The sequence below is a fragment of the Abramis brama genome (assembly GCF_963993115.1).
Source record: "Abramis brama genome assembly, chromosome: 8".
NCBI lineage: Eukaryota > Metazoa > Chordata > Actinopteri > Cypriniformes > Leuciscidae > Abramis > Abramis brama.
In genome coordinates this window covers 27,343,806-27,364,199 of record NC_139970.1, presented here as the reverse complement: position 1 = coordinate 27,364,199, position 20,394 = coordinate 27,343,806, and the positions used below count along the sequence as shown (strand labels likewise).

The following is a 20,394-nucleotide window of genomic DNA, read 5'->3' as shown; positions in this document are numbered from 1 at the left end:
AAACAGCCTTTTTAATGAAATGAGCGACAGCTGTCAGTTTGGCTGAAGTAATTTGAACTTGTTTTAATTTTCTTGGAAAATAAGTACACGAGTTTTCAGTTATGATATCTCAGACATGAATGTTTTGTTGTTGCATGTTCTTACAGTGTTTAGGGAGATGTATACAAGTTTACAGGCCGTCTTCATTTTATTCCGTTAAATGAAAGTCCATTAACTTTTAGTTCAACAATGCAGGAATTTGCTTTCACCACCAGAGGGGGCATTTGAGCTCTTCGAGCCACAAAACCCAGGGGAAGTGGTTAGTTTGAGAGGGTGCAACGGCTCTGCAGTGAGCACCACTTGGGTTAGTTTGGCAGTTGTTCGGCTCACTGGTCTCTCAGAAGTATGTGACCTGCTTGGGCGTAAATGCCATGCGACTAAAATGACATTCAATGATGATGCTGATACATGCCACACAAAGTATTTACATATCAGGGGAATGAACCTACAAATTGCTTGCTTATAGTTGTCTCTGCATATTAGGCTGGGAAGATAAATATTTTAACATTATCTTCAACGAATGACCATATACAATGTCTATTACTGGGTAAATAATGAATGTCCAAGGAGCCAGGACCAGAATTAGAAGAATATGAGTCTGACCCATGACTTTTAAAAAAAAATAGTCTCAGTTGTCATAAATGCTGCAGTTATTTGATCAAAAATGCAGGAAAAACACGAATATTGTGAAATATTATTACAATTTAAAGTAGTTGTTTTCTATTTTAAAATGCAGTATGTCTTGTGATGCAAAGCTGATTTTTTAGCAGCCATTCAGTATCACATGACATATGGAAACTTCTTCCAGGATTCTTTAATGAACAAAAAGAAAGAAAAGGAACACCTTTTATTTGAAATAGACATCTTTTGTAACATTATAAATTTCTTTACATACTTTAATTTTTTAACAGTAGTGTATCTTGACAAACTTAAAATAAACATGACAAACATTTTGTAAGATTTTTCTGTTTATTTATTGTTTTCTTAAATGGAGTTCATTAGCTTATGACTAAAGACAGAAAAGTGTAAAGTTTAGGATCTTGTTTAAAGGCAGCTTGTATACAAATTAGTATATTTTAGCAAAGAACAAAAAACAATTTCAGGTTTATGGTAATTTAAGCATTTACAAGTTATATATTCATTTATTTGACTGAAAGTGATCTGTATGAATGGTTATTGATCCCATTTAAAACAAAATAGTTCTTCAATACCTCAAATTGAGACATTATGGCCTGGTTCCACAAAAAGGGCTTAGATTAAGCCAGGATTAGGCCTTTTATAAACCTGCCTTTATATAAAAAAAAAATTCTGGTGTTCTTCTTGAGACAAAATAATGACACTGACATATTTTAAGAAATATCAGTGCACGTTGCTTTCAGTTAAAACAGCTTAAACATGGATTTTAGTCCTGAGACTATCTTAAACCTTGTCTGTGAAACCAGAGGTATGCATTTTAGCACTGCAACATTGTGATCTTGATTATAAAGTAATATACTGAAACCTTTGAACAGTTAAATACAGTAGATGTTGCAAATGTGAAAAAACAAAAAAGACCTCAAACTTTTTCAGTAAACTCATTAATTGTTAAAGTAAATGCTGATCAGATTTCTATATACGCTAAAATGTTAGTCCTTTTTGTTCTTGTGCACATTGTGACTCTTTATTAAGTTTAATATTCCTAAAATAGCATAAGACACAAAAAATAGTACAACTCTTTGTGCAGAAAAGACAATTTCACATTTTAGATGTAAAAAAAAAGGCTTATGAAAAGTTGAAAAACAAACGGCTACACCGAATTAAAGAAAGTGTTGAAGATCTGCTGCTGTCTCAGAGACACCCATGTGCGATTCTCGTTCTTCATGGCTCGCAGATCAAAGTCTCCACAACAAACTTGTTTTCAAAATGGCGGATCTTGTGGCAGTTCAGAGCCTCACGCTTCTGCATACCTGTAGTGAAGCACATTCAGCTTTCAGAAGTTTGAAAGTATGCAGCAGCTATGATGTAAAACTGGATCTTACATGTATTCAGTTTATGGCAGGCCAGCAGAGGAAATATTGTCTTTTTCACTTATGCCCGTATTTGTGCTTAAAACTTGAGTTTATGCAAAGACAAAACCACTGTTTCCTCTAAACACAGTCTTATCAAAGGGTTTGCTTGTGTACACTTACCCAGTATGGTCTCTCTGCGCTGCAGTCTGTACGTGTCTTTGTCATTGCACAGGTTATTGATGTAATAGCCCAGATCACTGGTGCTGTCCAGCTTCTCTGTCACCATCATCTCTTCATGCACCAGGTACGACTGAGGAAGATACATTCCTGCCTGGAAAAAACACACAGAGAACGTAAACCTAAGGCCCGGGACACACCGAGCCGATGTCAAATAACTCTCGGCAACCAAAGATGACTATTGTCGCCTCTCGTCGGCTGCATCAAATCTGCGCTTCATCACAAAAAAAGGATAACTGGCAATGTATCGGCAGGTATCAATCTATTTTCGTCATTCAAAAAGGGAAACCAAAACAACACTGTAAAATATAATATTATCAATAAGTAATGATAACGTGTTTTTACATTGCTTTAACTCATCAACATAAGTTAAGCAATTTTAACTTTTTTTAAGTTATTCAAGATTCAAGATTTGTTTAAGCCAGTTTAATGTAATTTAAGTTGAAATGACTTAAACATCCAAGTTGATTGAACTTAAAAATTTAAAGCAGCAACTTTTTTTTTTACAGTGTAGGACTGCAGATACACAAACAAAAAACAACACCAGTTTGAATATCAATAATGCTGATCACTTCTTCATTCTAGTCGGCTCATGTTATTATGAAAATATTTGTGCATTCGAATGCTTCGGTAAGATCTTGCAACAGCCAATCAGAGTTCTCTCTCTCATCGAAGGCACTGACGCCGATTCAACATGCTGAATTAGCCCAAAAAACCCTGATGGCTTCCGATTAGAGCTGACGGTGCGTAACACACCGAAAAAACTAAGCCAACCAATGCTCAAAAAAGTACAACCAATGCTGAACGTTGTTTTGTGTGTCCCGGGCTTAACGTCTCAAATGCATTTGTGTGAAAAAAAACAAAAAACAAACAAGAAGTTAGAACCACTTATTGACATGGATTCACAGCATCTCCTTGTTTACCTTGATGTTGACCAGGAACTCATGGAAATCTTTGGGTGGCATGACGACAGAGGTGTTCAGGGCGATGATGTAGCATTTGTTCAGATTCAGGTCGAGATAAGCAGTCAGCCTCTGACAGCAAAGAATGACATACAGGTTTATTCACATGGAACCAGAGACATGCACTTAAGACTGACACCATTATTTTAGTATTATAATATAAGATGTAACCAATTATTCAAGATTTAGGGGGGCTAGAAGTAAAAATGTAAGAACTGGTCAATGAAAAATCCATATTGATAATCTAAAGACTTTTTTCTGACTTTTCTGACAAAAACTGTGGCGATATTTGCAGCATTTTAGTGTTGTTTAGCATTGAAAACCCATAAATAATCACGTATTTATGTAAGTAGTATTAGTAAGAGTACAGTGAGAGTACAATTACACCAATGTAAAAAAGTTTGGGGTCTGTACAATTTTGTGCGCATTTATTTGATCAAAATACAGTAAAACCGTAATATTACGAAATACTATTACAATTTAATTCTTTTTTGATTCTTTAATGTCTGTATTAAATATCTGAGAGGTGACCGAGAGTCTGGCCCCTGCCAGGAATGCAGTAACAGCTCTTGCTCATTTAGCCCAGCTTCCAGAAATGAAATATGGACTTGTTTTGTAAGGATTGAGAGAGGCCTCTAAACATGCATCAATACATATATCTGTGTTTCTAGCTTACCCTGACAGCTATAGGTCACAGGGGTCATTGCAAACAATAGTTTAAGTGACCTTTTTTTAGTTAAAGTGTTTACTGTTCTATATTAAAGTGTCCTCTCACTGAGAGAAAGAACATGTTATCTTGATGTTTTGGGAAGAGTCTTCTGTTTACAGTTAGAGCCAAACCAAATCCGACCTTGAAGGAGCTGTGTGTCTGTGTGCGTGTTAGTATTATTGGTTACAGGTTAAGGAACAACTGGCATTATTGGAGATTGACTGACTGTTGTTCCGGACAAGCTTGCGCCCAGAAACGCTGTTCTGATCAATGGAGATATGCTTCTGTCATTTCTTAGCCTATCAGAATCATTCAACCAAAGGCAATGACGTAGCTTAGACCTCGGTGAAGGGTGTAATTGCTGTGATTTTCGTTAATGTAAAAAAGAGCGGCCTCCTGCTCCGGGTCTTCATTCATCATATCTGGTTCTGGGTCTTTAACTGTTTTGTCCTCAACAATACTTTTTGCGAATTAATATCTAAGAGATTGAACATTTTAGAAAACCAGTCCAATCCCCACTCAGTTTACAATGGATACAAATACAGGACATTTGAACACAGTGATCATTTTTTTACTAATGATTTATGAATTTCGATTAGCTAATATTGCTTTTCCCCCTTCAGGCTAGCATTTTTTTGAAAATACTACAAAAAAGCAAGTTGCCACAAATATAGTGGCGATTGGTTGAATTTGCATTAATACACTAAATGATGATATGTGTGTGGTGGTTGTGGCAGAACACTGTATGTGTGTGTGTGTATTTTTGCACCATTTTGAAGTCGTGCAGGATGCCAGCTGGATCGCTGTCCTTGAACTCAGGCACTGGCACTTGGATGAGCTCCACCTCATCGTCTTCGAAAAAGCTCACATTCTCTTCAATCTGCCTCAGCGGCATTCCCACCTCCACCTCCACCTCCTCATCAAACTCATAGTCTTCCTCAAAGTACTTCATCCCACAGACAAACACCTCCTCCTCCTGTTGGGTTAGAAATACATATAGAGTAAAAAACAAGCATGTTTATGTCTGCATCAACACTTCCAAGAACGGTTGGGTATACACTTCCCTGCCACAAATAATGGTGGTTGGTTGAATTTGCATTTATTCTTGCAATCACAAGTTTTATGAAAACTATGATGACAAATGTTTGTCGATGACCTTTTTTATGACTAAAGTTGGGCTTACACTTGGGAGGTTGTGAGCCATTGCATACGTTGCGAGCGAGTTAACCTGATAATCGCGTGAAAGCCGCTGGTATACGGCACGACTGTACTGCACAGTGAGCCGGCGGCAATCGCATGAGCTTTCACGCTAACCACGGAGACTGGAGATTTCAATATTGTTGCAATCGCTTCGGATAGAAAAAATAAATAAAATAAAAAAGACGAGCGTGCAAATGATTTGGTGAAAAGCAGAGGACATCACAGCCATTCCTTTAAAAAACAACAACTAGAGAGTGTATTTTTGTGTGTGTGTGTGTGTGTGTGTGTTAAGGGTGGGAATCACAGAGTACAGTATCTCACGATACGATACACGACATATGGCTCACGATAACGATATCACGATACAGCAATTCTGCGATAATCGATATATTGCTAGACAATCCTAAAATGACACATCACGATATCTGTCTAACTATGAAAACAAAATGCCCGTGAAAATGTTTACACTGTTAGAAAACAGTTTTCAATCTATACATTTAATTGAACATTTTCAATGAGATTAGGGTGATGGTGTTGCAAGTGGCTTTGCATGTTTGTGGTTTTACGCGTGTACTTTACTTTTACCAGGCAGTTCTTGTAGATCGCGTACTCTTTGTCGATTTTGTTTGTCCCATCAATGGTATAAAAGCCGAAGCGGGTCTAGACTTTAGACTTAAACGTGGCTGGGGCATCTATTATTTTACTCACCCTGCTATCCGCCATCCCGTTAAAAACCTACTTTTCTTAGGCTAGTTAACTTATGTTCACGTTTCCCTCATTCACGTGTTGAGCGCCACCTCGAGGAGCCATGAAGTAGTGACGCAGGGAAATCTATTTAGAGCGCCTTATTTTATTCATTTAAATATCGATATTTGGCGCCAACGTATCAAAATCGTATTCCTTCATGAGCATAAATAAATCCAAACATGGATCTCGACTATATTTGTGATTATAAGGTTGACAAAAAAAAAGTACATTTGACATGACTAAAACTAAATGAAAAATATACAGTAGCAGACGAACAACACTACTGATGATATGTGTGTGGTGGTTATGGCTGAACACTGTGTGTGTGTGTATTTTTGCACCATGTTGACGTCATGCAGGTTGTCAGCTGGATCGCTGTCTCTGAACGCAGGCACTGGCACTTGGATGAGCTCCACCTCATCGTCTTCGAAAAAGCTCACATTATCAGGTTTCTTAGGGAAAAACAGCAAAGCTTGATACAGAATGAACTTACAGGAACAGATCTATAAATGTCCTGCTGTCTGAAGTAGAGATTGACTGATATTAATTTTTTATAACCGATACAATACCAATTATTTGCATGTTTATGTGCCCGATAACCGATATATAGAACTAACAGTTATTTATTGTTTCTGTTTTTACAATTATAACACCACTGAACTGAACAAACTTTTTTATTATTAACACTTTTTAAATACTGTAATTTCTGAAATTTCACTCCCTCCTAGCATACAAAACAAAACGATTCTACATCAATAAATGGAGTCTGAAAGTCTGAAATCTGAAAAAATATATGGTCACAATTATAGCATGTAAAAATCATTCTAACAAATAAATAACAAAGCATACAACAATCTAAACCGCCTGAATAAAAAACACTACTACTTTAGTGTATCTTAATTATCCTAGTTGCATATTTTTATTTATAACAATAGCATTAATATTAACAACAGGTAAAATACATTTACAAAAATGAATGATTCAAATGGAGAACATTAATAAATGACAGAGGAATCTATCAACTCCCCATAAATATAAGCAGCATAAATATAAGTATTTGTTTTAAAAGGTTTATGTGTTGTTTGATAGGCTAAAGAGAAAAGAGAATGGAACACGTTGGAACACGCAAACATTGTCAGAAAAATAAACAAAACGGCGAATACATCATAGCAATTATAAAGTCCATTTCATCTGGCATGTTATAAGAATTATTAATAATGTTTTGTCGGCCTAGATAATGAAATATCTGCTGACAGAGCGCTGTTTTTATCTGTGCGTTTATACAGAACTTCTCTCGCGGCGTCTGAAACGAGTGGATTGTGTTAAAAGTTGCATACGGTGGCCATGCTGGAGCATGAACGACTTCACAAGACTAATGATGAGCATAGACAAGAGAGAGGGAATTAAATTCAGTGCTTTTATTTACAACATGCACTCATTCATGGCTGTTATATTTAATTCATGTAAACTTGCATCTTTATTGGGACAGGGACTTGACCGATTACGTGAGTTCATATCTATTTTTTAGCGCCAAGTTTAAACTACATATGAAGCATTTAAGTTACACATCTCATTTTTTTTTTTAAATTATTATTAATTAAGTTTATTAATGAAGGGAGACAAGTTATTTTGCCTTTGAACACCGTTGTTGACTCATCTTCCCTCACACAACGCTGTAATGGCTTTAATTCTCACACGGCCACAAGATGGCGCCATTTATCGGTAAATCCGATATTACAAAACCGATACCCGATTATGGGAAAATGCTTAAATATCGGGAAAACTGATTATTGGTCGATCTCTAATCTTTTCTAATTCTGCCTAAATCTAATTCTGCCTTGTTTTGGAAGAAAACTTTCTCTCAAGATGTGATGACTTTATGAAGAAATGTCTTTTCCTCTGTTAATACCAGTGACTTGTTCCTTAGAAGTTGCCACCATGTAATGTAAAATGGGTGGCTTGCATCGTCGCACAAACATGTTTATTCTCTTTGCTATGTATTCTGGGTTGTATCTTGCATACTTTCAATAATGGTTGAGAATTGCTTTATGAAACGGGCTTAGACTGATTATGACATAAATATAAAAACTAATCAAAATAAAGATAAACAGTGACACAAGATGACAGGATGTTATGTTTTGTTTTTGATATCACCAGGGTTACAGAAATTATCTCACCTCCAACACATAGTACCTATACAGGTAGGCTCCTCCCACCACTATGCCAGAGAGCACGAGAGCCAATCCCAGACAGAAGCACCAGCACCACACCTTAGACCGTTGACGCACCCACACCGCTGCTTCAGGATCCTACCGGACAGATCACACAGTATAATGATGGTTAACAACACTTAATAACTCTAGATACACACACACTACCATTCAAATCTACTATTTGTTTTACTAGATTCAACAAGGATGCAGTAAATTGATCAGAAGTGACAGTAAAGACATTCATAATGTTACAAAAAGATTTATATTTCAAATAAATGCTGTTCTTTTGAACTTTCATGATTTTTTTTTATCATGGTTTTCACAAAAATATCAACCAACAAGAAATTTTCGCCATTGATAATAAGAAATGTGCAATTATTTTGAGCACCAAATCAGCATATTAGAATGATTTCTGATGGATAAATGTGACACTGAAGACTGGAGCGGCTACTAAAAATTCAGCTTTGAAATCACAGGAATACATCACATTTTAAATACATTAAAATAGAAAACAGTTATTTCAAATTGTATTTCATATATTACCGTTTTACTGTATTTTCGATCAAATAAATGCAGCCTTGGTGAGCAGCATAATAAACAAGGCTTAAGCCTAAGTCACAAGGACAGGTTAACAAGAGGATTAATGTAGTTTCTTAGAAAAAGGGTGATTTTCAAAGAACTAAAGGACAAAATATGAATTTAAACAGAAATGATGACTGATGAAAGTTATGAGAAAAAAAAAGAAAAAAAGAAGTGAGAATCTCTCTGTTTCTCTGTTCGGGTTTCAAGTCAAAATGTGTTAAAACAGTTTGGTATCAACTTCTGCAAAGTCACGAGGAGGAATAATCAGCAACATTTAATCCATATAACACTTCCGCACTCAAACAATAACTGCAGACAGAAGCTCACACGTAAATCAAAAGAGAAAGTAAATCGAGTTGTTTCTATTTGAAGAGCAGAAGGGGAATTCAAGTGACTATCTAAACCCGAATAAAGAGACACAGACAACGTTTATAATGCAGGAGTGAGATACTGCCCCAATAAATCATTTCATAGTGCTCTACTCATTTAATCCAAATAGTTTATCCTCATTCAATAACTTGTAGTGGAAAAGCAAAACCAGTTTTTAGACTTTTTGCACATTCTCTCATTGACGTAACCACACAGACACTTTATTGAGTACATGTGGAGGTGGATGTTGAATGGCCTTAACCAGGAAGTTAAGAGTCTTTTTAAAGCTTCTAGAAACTTTGGCTTCAGTCATTTCCTGATTCTACCGAGAAATCCTATCAAATATTGTTCTATATTGCATGCTAGTATTTTGCACTTTGGGATCTTCTTTTGTATTCTTGGCTTGCAGCTCTGACTCCTTTTGCAATACGCTCATTATCATAAACATGTTTGAGAGTGCACACATCAAACATGCCTCAACAAGTCTGTCTTTCACAACCCATGAAAAGTCTCCTGGTACTACTGAATGCAAGGCATTTCTAATGTGTGCTGTGAAAAACACAGCTAAACTATGTCTGGAAGAACCCCATTCGTAGAAATTCAACTATGTGTTTACTGCTTCCAACTCACAAAACACAAAAACGTCTTGGGCTACCACCACACAGACATTTGAAGATGATTTTTTTCCAGTGTCATTACCGATTAATTCAATAGTGAAATGAAAACAAATTTTATTTACTTCCCTCCCTAATCGCAAACGCAAGAAATAAAGATCCAGTTATGGACTGAACCCATCTAGATATGACACTTAAGCGTTGCATATATTTTAGAACTATGATGACAAAAATAAAAGTTATTTTTGGCATTGATGATTCCACGAAGAACCTTTAACATACAATTGCAGAAGGTTCTTTATAGTGGAAAAGGCTCTTCTTCAGATTATTAAATGTTCTTCACACACACACACACACACACACACACACACACACACACAAAGATTCACTGAATAGAAGAAATGGTTCTTCCATGGCATCGCTGCGAAAACCCCCCTTTTGGAAAGTTTTTTGTTTTTACTATAATATACAAGTGGATATTTATCACATCCATGGTTATTTATTTAAATATTAGTTATTATTAATTTCATTAAAATAAATAGTCATATATGAAAGCACTAAACTAAGTGATAAACCTTTGTAGTCATGTTTAACATGGGTAAATTTCCCTCTACACTTCCTGTTAAATGGTCTATCGATGTTATTCTATTCTGTTCACAGTGCTCTCGAACTGAACGTATTCAATCCCTTCGGACTGAAATCTCACTTGAGATGGCAGAATACCATGTGACGTCCAAAGGGCACTTACGGTCGAATGAAATGCGTTTAACCATCTACATTTTTTTCTGGGTTTTTCTTATGTTGAGGCCCCCTGGCAGAGGCCCCTGTGCACTTGCCCATACAGTCCATCCTTGATTGGATCAGTTTACTTTTGTGGACAGTCTAAATAAATCGATTTTAAATTGTTTGTATTTGTGAGGACATTTTCAGATATTTGGTCCTTACAGTACACACAGAAAAATACTTTATCTGCCCTCTGTATCTTACTTTCCTTCCTATTTGAAAGGGCACATTTTATCATTAAAATACAATGAAAGCAATAGTTCTCTATCAGCATTCAGATATAATAACCAAAAAGTGGTTGTGAGAAAAGAAAAAGAAAAAAAAACATCACATTGTGTAATTACTTTCCCAAAAGTTAAAATTTAACATTAAATATTAATCGAAGAATATATAAATATATAATAAATAATATAATACTATAAAATAATAGTATTTCATATTATTGCAGTAATTTTTGCCAGGGTATATGGATGAGTGATTATATCCGTCTTTGACAAGCTTTGGGCCGTCAGCCATTTTATATAACACTTTAACTCAACTGATCAAAGTCTGTTAAAACTTAAAGAAACACACACTTATGCATTTGAGATAGTCTAGCCTACTTCTCTCAAGATAATATAAGAACAACGTGCACACATTACTAGCCTTTTTGATTAAAATAATTAAGCAAGACATTATTGGACGTAATATTCCTAACGTTAATTCAATAAAAGTGAGCAAGATTTGTTAATAACGTACCTGTACATCAGGAATGAGGGTTTCCTTCTTCGGATCCTTTAGGGCGAGAGCCTTGTTAAAAGAAACTTTAACCATTCTGAAAGGTCTCTGTAAGCTGCTGTTACCGTGAAAGCGAAAGAGAAGTGTGACAAAACTGAGAGCGTTTAGTTTCCTGATCAGCAGCAATGTTTGTGTGTGACGCACATGACAGATCACAACAGAGGCTCCACTGCCTCTAGTGACAACTACCAGAAAATCAACTACAACACCTGGAAATAACACACAAATAATTACCAGAAGATTACTACCTTTCTTTCGTTACTTGTAAATATAATGGAATAGATAATCCAGTATAATTGTAGCCTAGTAACAACAACAACAAATTGGAATAGTTTATGCATGGAAGCTATATCTTCTCTGGGGTCCAAGATGACTTAAATTATTTAAAATAAGACAAAACACGCTTTGAAATAAGCTACATTTAAATTATTATCATTTTAATGAAAATTATTTTAATGCACTCCTACTTCTGTAAATTACAGTTTTTCTCCATTGGCTTGGACCATTTCTTGAAACAGAAATTACATTCTCAAAACTCTAAGATCATTTGGCAAAACAGTCTTACAGTTCAGCACAACACTATAGCTCACTTGCAAAAGCTCATATCTCTCCTAAAACTGTTCACTCATGCTTCAAAACTAAATTTGTTTCCCATATAAAGAGTCAGTGCCACGAAAATGGCAAAGATCCTTCTCAATTGCTTTGGCTCATTTCTTGAAACAGACCGGACGTTCTCAACACTCTTGGTGCTTTTGCCAAAATAACGTGGATGGTTCGGCACAACACCATGGTTCACCTGCAAAAGTTCATACCTCTCCCAAAACAGTTCACTCATGTGTCAAAACTAAATTTCCTTCTCATTTAAACAGTCAGTGCCCCCAAAATGCTTCGTCCCTTTGGCATTGTGTAAGCACTTCAAGTCAAAATGTTTAGATGTTTTGTCACTATGGCAGAGGACCATTGAAATATCCCTCATGTCCACCTTTCAGTCTTAGCCCAGTCCTTCACTGACAGTGGTTACTGTACTGTTTTTTGTCTAGCTAACAGAATACAATTGTGTATAAAACTGAAAAAAAGAAATAGGATTTTAGGGTAAGAGTAGCCTCCAAGGTTTGACATCACACATTGCACTCATACTGCCAAGGAAATTGTAACCATTATCATTCACACACATAAAGTAACTTCCATACATCAGAGTAAAAAGAAAATGTATACAGCATAATATACTGTAATATAAACACAAACAAAAAACAATGAAAATGATATGCAGCCTACAGTGCTGTAAATAAAGCTGGAGTTTCACAACTAACAGTTCTTCACTGGTCGCTGTCCTTACTCTCCCTCTCCTGGCCACCGTCCTCACCCTCCTGGCCATCCACACGCTGCTGTCTGTCTGGCCACAGATTCTCGTCCACATCACAGCGTATATTCTCCCTTGCGATGCAACGAGGGAAGAAACGGCATGCATGTCACAACCATCCCCTACACTGATCTCCTGTAATATCCTCACACGCAGCGTCCATTGCATGGAGCAGGGACCTCTGATCTTGAGCCCGATGCTCATACACTCTCCACCTCCAAGCAGAGAAATACTCCTCAATAGGATTGAGGAAAGGAGATTAAGGTGGTAGAAACACCATGACCATCCTTGGATGAGTAGTGAACAAGGCCCTGATGAGTGGGCCACGGTGGAAATTCACATTGTCCCATACAATGGCATATTGTGGTAGGTGAGGCCCTACGAGGCCTCTCTCATTTTCAGGGAACAAATCAAAATGAAGGCGGTCCAAGAAGATGAGGAGCTTCTGTGTATTGTATGGGCCAAGACTGGGGATGTGAGTGGCCACACCATTCTCAGATATGGCAGCACACATAGTTATATTGCCCCCTCGCTGGCCTGGGACATCCACCGTGGCCCGGTGGCCAATAATATTATATATTCTTTCTTGGACTTGGATTATATACACTCTCTTGGAGGTGGAGAGTGTTTGAGCATAATATTCATGGTATTATGTTCTTGACTAATTTTGACAATTGAACAGACTATTGTGCATGTGATGACTTATACAATGAAATGACGCTGACACGTTTTGGAGCGAACAACCATTAGACTGAGAATCAACAATCAGTTTAGATCAACAAGATCTATTCACTTGGAAATTGTGCTAAATGTAGGCTACCTGTACTTAATCATTTGCAAAGATGTACTGAGACATTGAGACATGTACTTAGACATTTGCAATTTGATGAAATGAATGAGAAATTAAATTCTGTTGTGAACAATTGCCAAGTGGTTTGGAGGTTTGTCCATGTTGTTTTGAGAATGTCATTTCTGTTTCAAGAAATGAGCCAAACCAATGGAGAAAAACTGTAAAAAAGTGTTGGAGGGGGCCTTTATGTTGTGGCCAGTATGAGGCCTTATCAAAAAGGTTGAGAACCAGAGGATACAACCATAGATATCATATATAAACGCCAGATGTCTCGTGCGCGCTGCTGGCCAATCGAGGTCGACGTCCGCACGTGGCGGCCATCATGCCACAGCAGCTCGCTCACTCGTTTAATGGTGCATGTACTTTTAAATAACCATAACTTGCTCAATTTTCTACCGATTTTCAAACGGTTTGGTTTGTTATAAACGTCAGAGATGTAGTTATGACACTGCATACATACATATGAATAATTATAACATACATGTTCAAGCATTCGGAATTATAGCCACGTTAATAATGTTTGTAAGAAACCAAACCGTTTGTAAATCCGTCAAAATTTCAGCGAGATAAGAGGATTTGTGTGCGTGCTGATCACTCACTTTACATTAAGCCTGCCTGTGACAAGATGGCCGAACGGTGATGCCGGAAGTGACTGCGCCATAAGACATCTAGCGTTTATATATGATATCTATGGATACAACTGTATAATAATAATATTTATGCAAATATTCTTATCGAGCTATCAAAAACAAATGTGGTTGGCTATCCTTCACCAGCGCCGAGTAATTAACACATAACCAGCTATAAATTACTGTTATACCAGCATACTTGTAACCGGGGTTATGTTCTTCGTCGTTTACTCTATTACCCCGCAGTTTTAAAAGAACGGAACTATAGATAATATTTTATTGACGACAATTGCATTTTGGTCCTACTGCCAACAGGCGTCACTGTTTGACACATGCGTTTGCTTTTCATTTCTCACGCATGCGCAAGTGAGGAGAAACAGTCATGGCGGCGGCAGAGAAGCCCACGAAAGAAAAGCTTTTATCCACTCTGGATGATATTGAAGTTTTATCCAGGTTTGTCGTCATATATTTTGCACATTTAGATGAAGAATAACCATTTGTGTGTGTTTTTTAGCTGGCACAAAGCAGAATGATAATAAACTGCTTACGTTAGTTCGTTCATTCATGAGATTTCCAGTGATTTCTGCTAGTAACAGTTGCTGGATTAACGTTAGTTAAGTCCCAGTCTCTCTTGTCCACCCCAGCCTACTGTTTTTACTCCTAGTAATACACTTATTATACACTACTACTGTTCACACACGGCTCCTCTTTCGTTCTTTTATTTTCTCTTTTCTGTTGCAGAGAGCTGATAGAGATGCTAGCACTGTCCAGGTCACAGAAACTGCCCCAGCCTGGAGAGGACACACAGGTGAGAGACACTGTTTACACACACACACACACACACACACACACACACACACACACACACACACACACATATATAGACAATACTCAGTCAGTGACCGAGACAACACTGAGATCTCAAGTAGAAGTGAATTCACTGATATTTACAGGCTTTAAAGTTCTGATGAAAAATCCCGAAAAGTCATGCAGTTACATGCTTTAAAGTAACTTTTACTAAAGTAAATTACATTTGCTAAAACATTTAATTAGAGTCAGTATTAAAATGATGAATTACGATATATGCTTGCTTGACTATTAGATGGCAGTGACTGTATATGCTGCTGATTCTGTGAACAGATACTGGAGCTGTTAGTGCAGAGAGATAAAGAGTTCCAGGAGCTGATGCAGACGGCGATGGAGCAGGGCAGAGTTCACCAGGAGATGCAGACGCTGGAGAAGGAAGTCGAGAAGAGAGACAGTGATATCCAGCAGCTCCAGAAACAACTCAAAGAGGCCGAGCACATACTGGTGACTGACATGAGTCAATGCACATTTCTTTTCAGTAACATTCAATTGTTTCAGCACCACTATGCAAACCAAAATACTTTATCTTTATGAAGAAAAAAAAAAAATTATGCTTTTCATGGCAATATTGTTTATATATATATCTTTTATGATTTCTTTTTTACGACTGAAATAACTTTTTAATTTCCAGCTCTAACCACTGCTTTCTGTGTTGTGCATTTGATTTGAGGCACTCACATAAATCATTGGTCATTTGAAATGACAGAACATTACCAATGCATTTTGATTAAACTCACATTATTGAACACTTTTAAGTATCCTGGTTATACATCTTATATGTACGAACTAATAGAAATAACAGTAAAGTTTACTTAAATACTAGAAACTAACCCTATAATCAGTGCATATTGTTAGTTAATATTGTTGTAAATATTACTTGTTTGTGTATTTATTCTGTAACAAAGACAACTTAAAATAAAGTGCAACCCATCCAATCTTTTTTTACATTTTTTTCTAAAATGTGTTTGACCGAATATTTATGAATCAGATAATAATTATGTTTTTCATTCATCATCAGGCCACTGCTGTCTATCAAGCCAAAGAGAAACTGAAGTCTATTGAAAAGGCCAGAAAAGGTATTGTTGTGTGACACAAAATAAGTTTCACTGGGTCAAAATAAATTGTATTGTTGAGAGAGAGAAAAAACAGAAGTCGCATTGGTGTGTAAGTCACATTTTATTACACTCTGTAATAATAAAACAAAACATTTACAAACATTATAAGCATGTATTTTAGTAATTCCCCTGACTCCACAACAAATCCTTTAAATTTGATTGTATTTAGAACAGAACAGGAAGGAAAAAATTAAGAATAAAACAACATACACTCTAGTGGCATTCATTATAAGCAACATTTATTATATACAGCAAGCTTAAACAAATTTATTCAAAGCAAAACTGACTACTGACGTTTAGGAAATGTGCTATACAAATAAATTAGGGTTATGTACCTCTCTTATTCAGCACAAATCAAATTGTGAGTGCTTTGCACATGTTTTGTTTGCTTGACATTAATTGCATTATATAAGTTGCTTTAGAATTCAAGTTGCAGCATGTTTCAGACATGTGACTTATATTCCAGTGTATGTGTTCGTTATCAGTAGAATTGATAGTCATAAGACTGAAATGCAAGTAATTGTAGTTTTTTGTTTTACTCGATATTTACTCAATATACCACAGTATCTACATATACATTTATGTATACATATTTATACACACAAATATACATATTTACATTTTAAAATCGAGTTTCAGTTTAAAATCGAATTTCCTCAATGTTTCTTCTTTTTTGGTTGTTCTGTTTGTTTTGACTAGGGAGTATCTCTTCAGAGGAGATCATCAAGTACGCTCACAGGATCAGTGCCAGTAATGCAGTGTGTGCTCCTCTGAACTGGGTTCCAGGTAAACAGACTACTACTTCCTTCTACATCATGTTCTTCCTTTCCTGTCATTCCTATCTGACTTGATTTACTCTGAAACATTTCCAGTTACTTGATTGGCTTATGTCTGATTTTATCTGTAAGCTCATATGATGTGCATGTGTGTGTAGGTCAGGGTGGGAATTATACCGCGGCCACGCGGCCATGGCCGCCGTTGCCCTACACTTTGGCCTTCATGCCCCGTGAAAAAAAAATCATCGTACGGCCACAGTGGCCTGTGTGCCCTGGCCCTGTCCAAGTTCCACCCAAGTAGTCTCTGAACTTCAATTAGTTTGTGGATTCGCGCAGGTGCAGTGTCATAATCACATCGATGATCTCACGCATCAAAACAGCAGTGCAAAAAGCATGTAACGTCAGCACCAACAGAAGAACGACACTCTGTTGTCTACACTGGTGCATAGATATATACACTAGATTTCGCCTTGGCTACGGCATTCGTTCATGAACTGCCGTAGCCAAGGCGAAATCTATATGTCTATCTATGCACCAGTCTGCGCACACGTCACACAGCAGGAAGCGCGGGCGCCCTCAGATCACTTGGACGTCGCTGTGTTATAAGAGGTAAAAACGATATAAATACTGTTCGTTTTCTCACACAAACCGCTCGTTTCGTGTCTTAGGCCATCAATGTGTACTTACGATGGGGAATTGTTTTAATTTGGACTCTGTGGATGGCTGCTCTTTGAGACCGTGACCATAGACCTGCATTATATGACTGACAGACAAGAACGGTTTGACCTAAAAATATCAAAATCTATTTGCTAGTAACTTAGATAAGTGCCCTTTTCAGAAAAGGGCCCTATGCAAGGTTCCAGAGGTAACGGCGTCGGCGCACTGAAGCGTTTTTTTTTTTTAATAGTTCAAAGTTACTATAAGATTTAATGTTATTACCTTGACAAACTATAACTTACATCATTAAAAAGATATAAGACTCACGTTTCAGTATTTGACCACTATTGTATTCTGAGAAATTTATATTGACAGTTATGTCTTAATTTGTGTCAGGAGTTATGAAATGCAAAAATGAGTCGATACCTTTAATATGAATTATGAGCGTCAGACGCTCCCATTCATAAAAAAACTCCTGTGCTGTCGTCATGAAAGCGATTCACAAAACAACGTCCCTCACGGCTCTTAGCTCAAAAGTGTGCAGATTTGGAGAAATATTGATATATTCTCAGTTTACATCAGATTTCTATTGACAGGAATAATATTTTATTGAATTTATAGCCAAATGCGTCGATGTAATCATTATGAGTGCTGTATACTGATGTGCTGTTTCAATTCATACCAGCAGCCTGAGGGCGCTCTACTGAACATTATAGTCCATATTTGAAACGCATGAAGAAGAGCGTTCGACAATGCAGGAAATTATTAATTTATTGGCATTTGTGTTGTTTCTGAATGCTTTTATTGGCATTTGTGTTGTTTCTGAATGCTTTTATTGGCATTTATGTTGTTTCTATTGTTGTGTGAGGGTGTATACCTTCTGGATGTAATGGCGCTCTCTCTCTCTCATTAAAAAATGTTTTTTTTTAATTAAAAAAGTCATAATCCATGTCTTATTCCAAATTAGGATGTTATGGTATCAATCTGAATGGGAAAACCATCGAATTGTACGATGGCCTTTGTGCCCTGTCATATGGCCTTGGTGCCCCTAAAAAAAAAAAAAAAGGTGGAGGCCAAATGGCCTTGCCCCTAAAATTACATAATTCCCACCCTGGTGTAGGTGATCCCCGCAGGCCGTACCCCACTGATCTGGAGATGCGCAGTGGAATGTTGGGTAACATCAGCAACATGTCCACCAATGGAGTGAACGGACACCTGCCTGGAGATGCATTGGCTGCTGGGAGGTTACCAGGCAGGTTCACTCTTCTGTTTAGATGTTTGATTCATCTGTCCATGCTCTCTTCTCTTCTTAGTTGTCCTTATCACAAGTCCCTTTCGCACAGAGATTCCGGATAATGTGTCGCGGGATCTTTTGATTTTGGTTCATTCACACTGCCAGTGATTTTCTGGAACCTGTGCATGCGTTCACACACATCCCATAAAGACATGTGATAACAGGATGACAAACACAAACACATGCGTCATCACTACGACACACCCCTTACGGCATTAGTCCTGTCCTGTTCACACAGGCCGCGTTCCGGGACTGATTCCAGCGATGTCACTAGGTCCCCATCCCGGGATCTATCCGGGGACGTGTTTGCGTTCACACAGAAGCCACTCTAGCAATTCAATGTCAATTTTCCGGGATCAACGCTCTGTGTGAAAGGGGCTATATAGATATTATAATGTGTGTGTGATTATGTACTTTTTTTTGTGAATGTATATTTCTCCTTTCACTTTTAGATGTACTAACCCCACAGTATCCTTGGCAGTCCACTGATGTTTCCATGGGGATTCTGCCTCCTCACCATGGCAACGATTTTGGCCTGGAGCCACCTGGTCATAACAAAGAAAATGAAGATGATGTTGAGGCCATGTCAACAGATTCCTCCAGCAGCAGCAGTGACTCAGACTGAATGTGTGTGTGTGTGATGTGTCCACAGTAACATGAGTTTGTCCACCTGAACAGCTTGAGAGGTATGAAAGTATGTTGTCTGCATCAATTTATCTTGTCTCTGTGATTGTGGAGATCCGGATGGCAACATAAAGTGCCTTGCAGAGGAGCAGAGGACCAAACCTACACAGGTCCTCTCTTAAGCAAAGCCTCATAAAGCTGGATATGTTTAATCAATTTGTTTGTTTTTTTCATCCTCCAGATGCCTACAGTCATCATTTGTTTGCATAATTTCATTCCACTGGCCTCAAATGTCACCAGTGCATTGTTTTCATTGTGTGCAGCATGACAGACTCATTTGCATTTTGCATATTTGTAATCTAGTGAAGCGTTAATATCTGGTTTACATTTGGAATATAAATAGCATTGTAAATACCTCTGAACTTTCAGACTCTGTAAATAAAAATTTTTTTTTTTTAGATTATGGGTTTTTTTTTTTTTTACATAGTCTATTTTGTGTATACAGAAGGGCAGTGTTCTTTGTAAATGGTTTGTTTCCTCTCTGGAGCTGAGGTAAAGTAATATAGGAATGTGTCTGATTTAAATGACTTTTTAAGTCCAGTTATCCCGTGTGTGTGTGTATACATATACATACACACACACACGCATGTATATTTGTTCCTGCTCTGTGCATTATCGTTGCTCAGACTGTCAGCTTAAATGTATTACATTGCTTGTAAGGCAAAACAGTATTATTCTAACATTCTGGTTAGGGTGTGTTCAAAACTGCATATGAATTCAGCCTGAACCATTGATCATTTTTCGGCCTTGGGAATCTATATTTAGTTTAAACCTCATATGTCTTAATATAAAATTCAAAAAATTCTCCTATTGACACTGAGCATTCAAGTCTAACTGTCAAAATTTCAATTATAGTTATTTGCATACTGAATATTGTTTATTTCTTTAAGCTGTCTTGAGACTAGGGAACACAGGGCTCAAGAATATGCCTTATCTAATTTA

The 20,394-nt window shown here is 37.1% G+C and overlaps 2 protein-coding genes across 3 annotated transcripts; one reads left to right on the top strand and one right to left on the bottom strand.

Moving 5' to 3' along the window:
- Positions 1-871: 871 nt before the first annotated feature.
- On the bottom strand, positions 872-11,394 carry itm2bb (integral membrane protein 2Bb). Of its 2 annotated transcripts, XM_084122826.1 has the most exons (7): positions 11,182-11,394; positions 8,060-8,191; positions 6,224-6,334; positions 4,705-4,911; positions 3,188-3,298; positions 2,208-2,358; positions 872-1,985 (listed from the first exon to the last, which is right to left on the bottom strand). In XM_084122826.1, exons 1-7 carry the CDS (start codon positions 11,254-11,256, stop codon positions 1,897-1,899), a joined length of 876 nt encoding a protein of 291 aa, XP_083978952.1. In that variant the 5' UTR covers positions 11,257-11,394; the 3' UTR covers positions 872-1,896. The 2 variants fall into 2 exon arrangements, with proteins under 2 accessions (XP_083978952.1, XP_083978953.1); XM_084122827.1 differs by lacking the exon at positions 6,224-6,334 and having other exon boundaries at positions 11,182-11,375.
- A 3,014-nt stretch (positions 11,395-14,408) lies between these two features.
- Positions 14,409-19,850, top strand: med4 (mediator complex subunit 4). Its single transcript, XM_084122831.1, has 7 exons — positions 14,409-14,512; positions 14,801-14,867; positions 15,200-15,370; positions 15,945-16,002; positions 16,741-16,827; positions 18,595-18,726; positions 19,221-19,850. The coding sequence occupies exons 1-7, from the start codon at positions 14,442-14,444 to the stop codon at positions 19,391-19,393; spliced, it is 759 nt and encodes a 252-aa protein (XP_083978957.1). The 5' UTR covers positions 14,409-14,441; the 3' UTR covers positions 19,394-19,850.
- Positions 19,851-20,394: the final 544 nt, after the last annotated feature.